This window comes from Ailuropoda melanoleuca, chromosome 11 (genome assembly GCF_002007445.2).
Source record: "Ailuropoda melanoleuca isolate Jingjing chromosome 11, ASM200744v2, whole genome shotgun sequence".
Classification (NCBI taxonomy): domain Eukaryota; kingdom Metazoa; phylum Chordata; class Mammalia; order Carnivora; family Ursidae; genus Ailuropoda; species Ailuropoda melanoleuca.
This window is the reverse complement of record NC_048228.1, coordinates 22,355,677-22,367,308: the sequence shown is the minus strand read 5'-3', so window position 1 is coordinate 22,367,308 and position 11,632 is coordinate 22,355,677. Positions and strand designations below refer to the sequence as shown.

Genomic DNA, 11,632 nt, shown 5'->3' with positions numbered 1-11,632 from the left:
AGACAGAACATGTCCGAGCCAAGGAGAACGGATACGTTGATCTCAGACTTCTAACCTCCAGAACTGTAAGAAAATGATTTTCTATTGTTTAACAGCACCCAGGCTGTGTACTTTGTTCTGCCAGACCTAATACACTTAATACAATGACCTAATAAGATTTGGTAGTGGTATTTTAAATGCATCCCTCATTCTGAAAATGGCTAAAGAGTTATAAGCTATCGATTGTGCAAAAGGTGGTTTTATTAAAGCACGGGGACAGGACCCATGGGCAGAAAGAGCTGCCAAGAGTTAGCTTTGAAAGAAAAAAGTCGTGAGTGATTTCAGTAAACAGAATATTCCTAATATTCCATTTTTACAGAGATTTTAATCTATTTCATATTACCAGGCTTCTTTTCAGAACTTACTTTCCACTGTCTTCCTATCTAACCTAGAATCCGATGCTCTCACCTGCCAACTCAGTCGCAGTCGGCTGGAGAGCTGGCCTTAACGGAGGGCTTGCGTGTGCTGGGCGCTGTTCGAAGCATGTTCATTTGTTAGGTCGTTTATCCTCACAGCCACCCCATGAGGCAGTGCTGTTTTATCCCCTTTCACAGAGGAAGACTCGGAGGCACAGAGAAATAACTTGGCCAAACATTTTCCTCCTTTGTGACTATCCCCGCGTAGTAGCTCGCTAGTTATTTCTAATGCTGTTGTCCCTGACAGTGCTGGTCACTCCCTTTTTCATGAAGCAACCACGTCATTATTTTCCCTTTCCCCCTATTCGCTGGGCCATCCCCCTCAGTATCTTTCCTCTGCTCACTGCTGGCCCTCAGTTCTGTTTTGCCCTCCTCTTTCAAGTTATACTTGATATGCGTAAACTCATCCACTCCCATGGCTGCCATGACCGCTCATCTCATTACCCCAAATGTATTTCTCCAGCCCGGCTGCCCGTCTTAAGTTCTAGAGCTGCAACACCACCTGTATGTGATGGATACTCCTCAGCATTTGTCCCAGTAAGAAATCATGGCTCCTCCTTAACTTCTTTGCCCTCTGCTCCCTCCCCTCAAGGCTTCATGGCAGGTGGGATGAGGCCATGCCCCCGTGCTGTTTGTGGAAATACAGAACTGCAGCACTCGAACATTGTTCAAATCCCTTACTGATGGCCAAATAGATCATTCAGGCCCAAACGTATTTTTATCCCTAATACCAGTTTGGCTGATGGGAAAAGGTGACGAGGTGAAGTAAGCTAGGACCAGAACTCCGCCTGCATTCTGCCCGCTGGCCTCCCCACACACTCTCTTCCAGCAGAGACCCTTCCTCTGGCAGCTCCACCTGACACTGGGCCAGGCCGGAGTTATTTTTGGTTATTTTAAGTCCTTTCAAATGTCAATCTATTAATAAGCTGATAATCTTTATTTATTCCTTGTTGAGAAGGAATTATTACTAATAGGAATGACTATTAATTGCAGCTCTGGTTAGCTAGCAAGCCAAGAGGGCCTTTCCAATTATCGGAGAGTTACTTTCAAAACTGGCTTCAGTTCTTTATAGTCACGTGTGCAATACCATGGACTTTACAATTAAGATCGTAACATAATCAGTCTTACCTGAATGATAAATATCTTGGGTTTTCCAACTAGGCTCTGACATTTGTCTCCTTTGAACAAGCCAGTCAGTGTCTGAATTTCAATTTTGGCATCATACGCGTAAATGTGATTGCCTTCGCCGTGACTCAGGAAAACACATAAAAAGCAATCTGCATCCGTGTGGCTAGAGATTGATGCTATAAAGGCCGCAAGAAGTTCACAGAGAAGTGAAGAGATGTTGATTATGTACATGGAAAAATTCAGTTTACTAATAACGAGAATAAAATTATCTATGATGGAGGAGGAAAATTTATTATAATAACTGTAAAATGTAATGAGACACAACCTAGTCTTCAAAGAGAGTAATTTATACTGTATCTGATTTTTAAAAACCTATTAAAAGCTCAAAGAGTTTAAACACATTTATTAGCTTTTCTACAACAAAGAATAATGACATGGAAAACAAAATGGGGTGACTGTGGCAATAAGAGTGCCTCTGAGCAGAGAGCTGAGAGCAGACTGGAAAGGCCCCCCACTACTCTCGACACCTGCCGTGTGCCCTGTGCCTCCGCTGGGCGTGCGGGCGTCGCCCTATGTCTGCGGCACTGAGAGCAAGCTGAAAACCTGCTCAGCAGCCCATAAGAATTTAACAGGTTAGAAGTCTGGTTTCTCAAAAAATTAAAAATAGAGCTACCGTACGATCCAGCAATTCCACTTCTGGGTATTTACTGATGAAAATGAAAACACCAATTTGGAAAGACCCTGCATCCCCCAAGTTCACAGAAGCACAACGGCCAAGATATGCAAACAACCTAAGTGTCCATCAACGAAGGAAGGAAATGGGATACAGATGCACAGATGTATGGATGTGGGGATATACACATACACAACAGGGTATTACTCAGCTATAAAAACGGAAACCTTGGCCTTCGCAACAACACGGATGGATCTTAAGGGCATCATGCTAAATGAAATAAATCCAAGAATGACAAATACCATATCTCACTTATATGAGGAATCTAAAAAAAACAAATGTACAGACAGAGAACGGATTGGTGGTTGCTGGTAGGTGGGGTAAAGTGGCTCAGAAGATACAGGCTTCCAATTATAAAACAAGCCATGGGGATATAATGTACAGCACAGCGCCTGTCACAGCACTATATTATATATTTGAAAGTGGGTGAGTAAATCTTTAAAATGCTCATCACAAAATTTTTTTGGTAATTTTGTAAGGTGACAGATGGTAAGCAGACACTGGTGAACATTTTACAATGTATACAAATATTGAATCGTACAACTGAAACTGGTATGTTATGTATCAATTACACCTCAATTTTTTAAAAGTTCTGCAGTTTAAATAAATATAACTGTCAGCTGCAAATGACTTGAAAATCTATTGCACACAGTGATTACGATAAACGTAAGTTAGATTATCCACTGCACAGTGATTAGAGACAATATATGTAAGTCGACAAATTACTTATTCTTTTTTAATAAATCCACAATATTTTGAAGCCAGTAAAAAACCTGGGTATGGAAGGAGTCAGTTAAAACATGACTGCTCAGCATTTGTAGTATTTGCATTTTAGACTTTCAGTTGCCAAATGAAGGTCATTTCATTCATTTCTAGAATAACCAACTGTAATGAGTGGTATATGCTAACTATAAACTTTGGGGGCACAATACTTTGCAAGACTCTCTTGATCTGGTGGGTAACATACGAGCAAAGGCACAATGAAACCTCCTAAATTATCTGGTAAGACTTTTTCACAACACAATTATTTGGATGCCTGTATCGACAGGATACTCCATCCCCTCAGAAGGTAAATAGGAAAGCTACTTACCCTCATGAATTCTGAGCAGTAGTTCTTCTGCTTTAAGATCATTAAAGCATTTCACTTCAAATCCTAGTTCTAAAAACCTGGTGATAAACCGGAGATTAGCTTAGGAGCTATTCAAAGTTGTCCCATACCCTACTTACTAGGAGTACATACGTCTACACAGGTTTTTATGACCTATAAATTGACCTTTAGGGGGAAAGAAAAAGTGAAATGTGACAATGATGGTTTTCTTTGATCACCCACAGTGGGGATTTACTCATAACTGACTCGAGGTAGAATGCTGCCATCTGCTATGCAAATATAGATGTAACGATGCAGAGCCTGTTCACATTTAATAGGACAGGGCTAGGAAGAAAATTCTGGCACGTTCACGAGGGCCCCTGTGCCCAAGTAAGGCACAGCCCCAGATACTCTTGCTCTGTTATTTCCTCAGTACGGACAAGTTTTGGGGAAGTATCACTTCAATATCCCGTTATCTTGACGTGTAGGTAAAACTAGTACCTGCGCGTGAGATTGTCTCTGTCCGCGCTGGTGCCCCGCCTTTCCGGCAGCATTAAATGCCAGAAAAACCGCTCGTGATTGAAGATTAAAGCAATTCCTCTCCTCCTGTGGTCCATTTTGTACTTTTCTGCCGGATCAAACATTTCACTGTTAATGAAAAGTTTAAACAACAATCACGTTAAGTCATATTAAATAACGAGCTCCTCCATGCCCAAGATCGGTGTGGAGGCTAGGCAGAGGTCCACTGTTTGCGGCTTCTCTGCCAGGCTGACATGCTTCTGGCATGCCCTGGAAAGCCCCACAGCCGTACTGGTAAGGAAAACCCTGAAATATTTCTGTACTGACTGGTAAACAGCAGCCATCCTGAGCACCCCGACCCCCCAGTCCTTCCAGGGGCATCTTTGCTCCAGGAACCAGGGACAACAGCCTGCCCAGGCCCCAGCTCTGCTCCAGGGCCCACGCCACACCAGTTACTAGATATTTTGAACATCACTGTACGTCCTTTCAGTGGGTCATGCCACAACCCGCGGGTCAACCAGCTCCCTGTCCCAATGCTAACACTCGCCGTTCTCCGCTCTACTTGTTCCCAAGTGCCCTTCTTGCTTCTTGTAGACTGACAGTGATCAGCAAAGGAGGAGGCCTTCAATAGGAAAGAGCACATCTTTACCTCTTACGGAAGGCGTCTGTTTCTGTCACATTTTGTTCCTCACCTATTTAAAAAAAAAAAAGGGTTGAATTTTGTTAATTTACTTTTTGACTTGTAAAACACAGCAGGACTCCCACACTCTAAACCCTTTGAGTTTTGCTTGGTTTAAAAGTCATAGTATATGAAAAGAAGGGGGAAAAAGGAAGGGAAACCGCTTAATAATAAATGAACTATAAATTAACAGCTCAATTCTTTCTCACCCTGAACTCTTATTTGCAAAATAGGAAAAGAGTATTATCAAGAGACATGGAGAAAATACTATGCAAATGAATTCACTCTAAAATAATATACCTACATTAACATGGTTCTGTGATTAGGGACCAGCGCAAATGAAATACGGAATTAAAGGCATTAAAAAACACTGGAAAACTGAAACACAGTGTGTGGATAATACTGGATTACCCTATGACCTGTAAGACGTTTAAGTTTGGAGAAGAGAAGGGCCAAGGGCTAAGGCTTAAATTTTGGATCTCCCAAATGGCACATGTGCACTTACGACCCATCCCGTGATGGGGACCTTCTGTTCCGGACCCGTGATCAGACTTCCCCACGCTCTAGGCCACCCTTCACTGGACCCCTCTACTCCTTAGAACGGTGCTGTGCAGCAGACTTTCTCTGCTGATGGACTTCTGCGCCTGTGCTGTCCTAGATGCCGGCCACGGGCCACAGGTGGCTGGTGAGCACTTGAAATGGGTCTCGTGCGGCTAAGGAACTCCATTTTTAATTCAATTTCAGTAACCACATGTGGCCAATGGCTTCTCTACTGGACAGCACAGTCTAGCATTTTCCACAAGAAAGGCCCAGACACCCATGACTGTTTTTACCTGATAAACCCAACAGCCCAAAAGGGAGGGAAAGAAGGAATAAATATTAACAGGCGCGCCTGCCTGCGGGATACGGTGTACACCCGCCACTGCTGCACCGGGCACGGCCGCTCCCGCTCCCGCACCGGCGCTCCCCACGCGCCCGCGTCGGGCCCTCCACACACGGCTCTGCTGGGGAGCACGTCCCGCTCAGACTCCCCTCTACTCGGGGGTAGTGCCCTGGGAACACACTGCGCTACCGGGGTCCTCTGTGCTCCACGCACGGCTCCCCCAGACGGCCTGCTCCCCGTGTTGCTCTACGGGGAATCCTCCCAGCGAGACAGTGCAGCACCCGGGACACGCGGACAGATACACGTCCACTAGGACACTCTACCCGACCTTGCTTCCCCCCGCACACACCGTTCTTCTGGGGAGACTTCCTCCTCCACACAGTTCTACCCAGGAAACCTCTTCCTCCCCACACTGCTCTTCCGGAATACTTCCTACCGCACACCCCACCTACTGGGAGTACTTCCTACTCTCCGCATGCAGAGGGACTGTCTGTCCATTTTCAAAAGTGGTCCAGGATCCATCTCCTTTTAATCACCTCGCCTCTTTTATCTTTAAACCAGTTATATGATAGAACTAGAACATCTCAAACTAAACACATTCAACCCCCGTGTGAAGGACAATCTCCCCATTCATCCCCCCATTCCCGCCCAGTTAGGAAAGCACTTCTCTCCAACTCGGCGCACAACGTCGCAGACCCGGAGCTCACCTCTTCTGGCTTCTGCTCCACATCCCCTAGTGAGCCGAAGGCTGCTTGAAGGGGTAGCGGGTGGAAGCTGGGCCAAACGGCCGGTCACCAAACTAACTCAAGTCATCGAGGGTGAAAGCACTGGGAGGCGGACACTCGATTGGGTCTTTAAAATTCATTTTTTTATATAAATGAGAAATGTCCTTAAGTTTCTCTCAGGCTAATACGGGACACAGATATGTATATAAATAACATCTATGTAAAAGAAAAATACTCATTTTTTATAGTCTAAGGAAGGAATGCACCGTGCCTCCTGGCTAGGGGTAATTTCCGCTGTAGATGTGGACGGTCTCCAACATTGCCCTCAGCTTAGACGTGACCTATAGATTTAGGAAACAGCTAGTTTCAGGTAGCTCCAGATAACCTAAAATAACACTCAGTTCCAAAGTTAACAGGGCAATCTCTAAGGGATTTTTAAAAAGGGTGTGTTATTGTTAATACCATGGATGCAGAAAGAAACTGGGCTCTGAGAACTCCAGCTCTGACCCTCGCCAGCTCAAAGCCCGCTCTGATACTCGAGTGCACCCTGCATCCCGCAGTAGCAGTCAATGGCCAGGTCCCGCTGCCATTCTATTCTAGCAGCTTTTTCCATCAGAACAGAAAGTGATGGACACAGCCGTTAGAACTTAAGTTCCAAAACTTTTACTGGAGTTGATAAATTTTACCCAGGTTCCACAGAAAATACTGTACCATGCCCCTGTTGTGGTTACTCTAGGCTGCATGTCCTCAGCAAAGTTTCAGGAAGGGCACACTTTCACAAGTGTCATCATTACACTGCAGGAATACAAATGAACTGCCTAAAAGGGTAAATGGCACTGTCGTCATGGAAAAAATAAATTTCAATGGAGATATCCTATATAACACATTTGTAAATTCCTGCAATCTATTTATCAAAAATGGGTCCATCATTAAACTCGACTCTTCCACACTTCTCCTTGCCTCTGATTTAGGCAATTTTCCTTTTTACCATGATGCACCTATCACCTCTTTGCTCCTTAAACCGTTTAATTTTTACAAAACTAATTCCTCCCTTTTTTCTCACCTTAATTTGATAATGCTTAAAGATAATCCTGCCAGCAAGCATTTGCTGATGGTCTGACACTTTAGACTTTCTCGCCCTCAGCTGCACAGCCCAGGAGGCAGATAGGGAGAGTACGCAGGCTTGTCCAAGGACACAGCAGCCGAATGGGGACTGAAAGCCAGGTCTGCCCAGAAACTCCAAAGTCTGTGCACTCTGGTCACCACCAGGCTAAACCCCTCCTCCAAAGAGGCCAGCTACCTTCCTAAACTAAGTGTTCATTTCTCCAACCTTCTCCATTATCTACGGTCATCGTCTTCATTCATTGCATTACCTGTGAAAATCTACCCAGATTTCTTATCAAGAATCTGTTTAATAATCCTATACAGAGTAAGCGATGTCAGGCCTAGAACACACTGAAAAGGGGGTGGGGGTGGAGAAAAAGGAAGGACGCAGGTAGGAAAAGGAAAGCAATGGGATAAAAAGAATGGAGGGGGAAGTGCCCCCACTAGTGTTCCGCATCCTGGAGCCCTGCCCCTGCTGCCCACACCTCACAACTGAATCCAAAATGGGAGTGGCCACCGGACCCTGCCCCGTCCCTCCAGGGCAAGGCCACTCCCTGAACCGCCAAGGTGACTTCCTACAACCTGCCCCAGGGGCAAGCCTGGTTTCAGGCAGCGAGGAATAAAAAGCTCGGAAATAAGGTATTCTGCGTCAACCGCTGGTTTCAACCTTTTCCTTTCCTTTCCTTTTCTCTTTTTCTTTTTTCTTTCCTTCCCCCCCCCTTTTTTTTTTTTACTATGGCCAGGCTCGAAGTTTCTAAAACTATCAGTGATATAATTAGTGACAAGAAAGTTCTAAAGTACACGTTTAGCCGTTGATTATTCTGTAGGGAAAGATGGGGCTTAACTCAAATCCACAAACAGCGTGGATGTGGGAGAGACCCTGGGGCTGCCCAGCCTGCCAAGGCCTGGTTTTTGTCCCCAAGTCAAGTAGGGGCATAACCAGGGGCTCCTGTCGGACGCTCCTGCGGGCTGGTTATGCTTCCATTATTACGCATGCAACCACTTCTTTTTACTTTTCACTCAGGAGTAGAACACAAAACCAGATCCAACTTCCCGAAAGAACAGGCGCGGCCAGCCTTCCAAGGTTTAAATGGCCCGACATCTGCAAGGGACAACCCACCGCCGGGGGACAAAGGCGGCCCGGGCACGCCCCAGCGCCGGGCGCCGCTCCCCGGGGCCGCACCGAGCGGCGGCGAAAAAGCTAATAAGCTGCCCCCCGCCGGACTTGAGCGCTTCCCTCCAAGACCCGCAACTCTGGGGCCGTCCAGCAGAGAGCCTGGGTCCCGGCTCCCGCCCGCGCCCCCCGCGCCGCCCTCGGGAAGCTGTCTGGCGCCCCCGCGCGCCCTGCCCGGGCCCCACGGTCCCTCCGGCCTACCTGCAGGGCGAGCCCCGCGGAGCCCCGTCCCGCAGCTCATCGCGTCCCCTCGCGCAGCGCCGACGCCCAGGCGGCCTCCCCTTCCTGCAGCCAGGGGCCCGCAAGCCCCCGCCCCTTCCTCCGCCGCCTCCGCCCCCGCGCCGCCCGCCGCCGGCCGCCCGCCAACAGCTCCCGGGAGTGGGTGGGAGCCGCGTCTCGGTTCGGGGCCTCAGGTCCGCCGAGTTCAGGCTCCTGCCCCTCACTCCGGAGCTCACGGGGGCCCGAGCGTCCGGGGAGGGCCGAGGGACGTGGTCTCGTCCGTCTGGAGACGCGCCCGGCCCTCGGGAAACGCCTGTTGCCACCCCGAGGGCACTCGGCGGGCCGGTGATCGGGAAGCTGCGGGCGGTTTCCGAGCACCTGGGGAGCCGAGGCTCGCAGTCCCCGCCCCAGGGCTTGCTCTTCCCGACCGCCTCCAAGGTGGAGGATGTCGTGTTTTCCTGTTTCCCGGGCAGTCCTTCCCCAGTGACAGTTACTTCATTGGACCTGTAATGATTTCTTTTAAATGCTCTTTGGGGCACTCAGGACAAGGTAAAACTGGAGGCAACCCTAGGATTCTTATGTCTGGCTTTCATAGGTAAAGTTAATTCGGGGAGCAATCATGCAGAAATTCGGAGCCCGAACTTTGGACTCTATAGATGACTGACTTGTTGAGCCACACAGCCTGTTGTCCTCACCCATAAAATGCCCAAACAATGCGCTAATTGGGCACGGCGGGGCGCTCGAGGTTGCATGTAACCGAGCTCCGCCGTAGGTGGTTGGCTATTGTGTAAATTTGCTTGAGTGAACAGCTCTAAGATCGGATGAAAAGGTGGCGTCCTCTTTTGTAACTTCTCTGGGCCTTGTCATTTGGTTACATAAAAAGTAACCATCTTCAGACTGGGAAAAAATGTGTTAAGGCATCATTTCTAACACATTTAAGTATAAGGGATACTTAAGCGTAAGGGATCCATCTTCTATAAATATTACCCTTTTGGGGTGAAGAAAATAAAATTTAACGATAACTTTTCCCACGTGTGTTCGCTCATTAAACTAGAATATGAAATCTGAGGATTTTCCTCATCCCATGCCATTTACTTCTGTTCATTTCGCTGTATGCATAAAATATTTCAGAAATCTATTTTAGCAACTTACTCTGTAGTTAAGACGTGAAATATTCTGTGTCTTGTATGGTTTTGTAACGATTAAGTGAAATGACTACTTAAAACAAAGCCTGGCTTTGAAGAGCTCAAATTATCTGTCACCAACATCTTTAGCTCATTGAGAGGATTGGCCTTCTTTTAGGTTTCCCCATTACCTGGCACAGTAGCTTAGCATGTAGGAGGTGCTCAGTAAATATTTATCCCTTGAATGAGATCCAGAATTTCAGCATTTGCACTCTGGACTTTACCCAGTTTGAATGCGTTATCTGACCACCAGAACTTCCGGTCCTTTTGCCTAATTTTCAGGGTCTCCTCTGCTTGAGTCCTTAAAACACTCTGTAAGAGTGAACAGCTGACCTTCCACTTACCTGAAAGGAGCAGATGAAAGGAATTTATCTTTCGCCTCCTAGTATCTTGTTAGCTTAGGAAATTGTATTTTTTATAGCATATGCATGTGGTTATATTTTAAAGTAAGATTTTTGTCTACCTTAAGACATAAGTACAAAGCATTTTGAGATACTTACTTCAGAATTATAAATGTGTGATTTTAGCCTTTTAAAGTAAAAGCTATCCCAATAAAATGGGTAAGTGCCTAGGACCGGACAACAGGCTGCCTAGATTCTAACCCTGGCTCCCCCATTTTCTTAGCTGTGAGACATTGCACAAGTAATGCAAGTTAATCTCCCCCAGCTTCAAATTCTTCTCTGTAAAATGGGGACTAAGCTTACTCCATTTGGAGACAGTAACTGTCAAACTTCTAGAACAGTACCTGGCCCACAGTAAGCTTTCAGTATATTATTTTTAGCTACTGAACACTATCTAGACCAGTCCTCAAACTGTGGTCTCTAAGCCAGCAGTACCAACATCATCTAACTTACTAGAAATGCACTCTTCCGGGACCTACAGAATCAGATCTCCTGAATGAGGAGCTGGGGGTGGAGCCCAGTAGGTGTTTTTATGCCAGAATCCAGTGATTCAACTGCACGCTCATGTTTGAAAACCAGACATGGACTAATTAGAATCCTACCAATCCTACCTCCTCAAAGAAGAAAAAAAAGAACCTAAAGCAAATCCATATTATTAAAGTAAGATACCCTAAAGACTGAAAGTTACTTGACAGATGGCTTGAACGTCACTGTCACAGAACTTACTGAAACTGAAGGTCTTAGCTGTCACCTATCCTAGAAATGAAACCTATGGAATAAAATTCAGAGATAATCCTCAATTTTGGTCACTTTTTTTTTCAGCTTACCCCACTAAACCTTCTGGTTACCCTATATAAATCACAGAAATTTTAGATTTCTATAATCCTGATTCCTACACTTAAGAAAAGTTGAAGCCAACAAAAAAGGTTTGTAAAGTTGTCAGCAAGGAGACTTGGAAGGATGTTCTGGAAACCTGTAAGCCTGAGGCAAAAAAGCCTAACATCACTGTGGCTTGTATGCCAAGAGGATACTACTGATCCAGTTTTAATTATTTTTATTAATAACTATTAGTTATTTTTTATATACTGGTTACACCAACTCATTCTTGCTTTTGTGATTTGAGCAGATGGCTGGTTTTTTAAGGTTAAGCCATGAGGAAAAATAGCAAACTAAAAGGGCAACTTCAGTTATTATAACCAGTCATTATACACGACCTGAATGAATATACTGCGAGCAGTACCTGTGAATCTGAACAATGCAACGAAATATGTGTGGAAGAATCTTACCTAACAGGTTTCATTCTACTCCAAAGTCACTGAAGTCAGTCTACTACATGGTTTT

General features: G+C 45.9%; 2 protein-coding genes across 6 annotated transcripts in view; one reads left to right on the top strand and one right to left on the bottom strand.

The window, feature by feature from the left end:
- Positions 1-8,808, bottom strand: part of LOC100476854 (caspase-6) — a 10,624-nt gene extending 1,816 nt beyond the window's left edge. The window contains exons 1-5 of one of the 3 annotated variants that reach the window (XM_034671384.1): positions 8,689-8,808; positions 4,572-4,614; positions 3,905-4,051; positions 3,407-3,483; positions 1,584-1,759 (exon numbers count right to left, since the gene is read on the bottom strand). In XM_034671384.1, the coding sequence (XP_034527275.1) occupies positions 1,584-1,759; positions 3,407-3,483; positions 3,905-4,051; positions 4,572-4,614; positions 8,689-8,728 (483 nt within the window). In that variant the 5' untranslated portion in view covers positions 8,729-8,808. Of the gene's footprint in view, positions 1-1,583; positions 1,760-3,406; positions 3,484-3,904; positions 4,052-4,469; positions 4,615-8,688 lie in introns of those variants that run through there. The other 2 variants (XM_034671385.1, XM_011237357.3) reach the window with 2 other exon arrangements.
- On the top strand, positions 1-9,244 carry LOC117804383 (basic proline-rich protein-like). 3 transcript variants are annotated; one of them, XR_004628743.1, is made up of 2 exons: positions 1-65; positions 1,617-1,753. XR_004628743.1 is itself a non-coding variant. In XM_034671386.1 (2 exons), the coding sequence occupies exon 2, from the start codon at positions 8,404-8,406 to the stop codon at positions 9,214-9,216; it is 813 nt and encodes a 270-aa protein (XP_034527277.1). In that variant the 5' UTR covers positions 9-65; positions 8,338-8,403; the 3' UTR covers positions 9,217-9,244. The 3 variants fall into 3 exon arrangements, 2 of the variants coding, with proteins under 2 accessions (XP_034527277.1, XP_034527278.1); XM_034671386.1 differs by lacking the exon at positions 1,617-1,753 and adding an exon at positions 8,338-9,244 and having other exon boundaries at positions 9-65; XM_034671387.1 differs by lacking the exons at positions 1-65; positions 1,617-1,753 and adding exons at positions 7,662-7,952; positions 8,338-9,244.
- The last annotated feature ends 2,388 nt before the right edge of the window (positions 9,245-11,632 follow it).

Bases quoted from the DNA above. Each gene is read 5' to 3' on its own strand.
- LOC117804383 (XM_034671386.1), top strand. From the start codon at position 8,404: ATGGCCCGACATCTGCAAGGGACAACCCACCGCCGGGGGACAAAGGCG.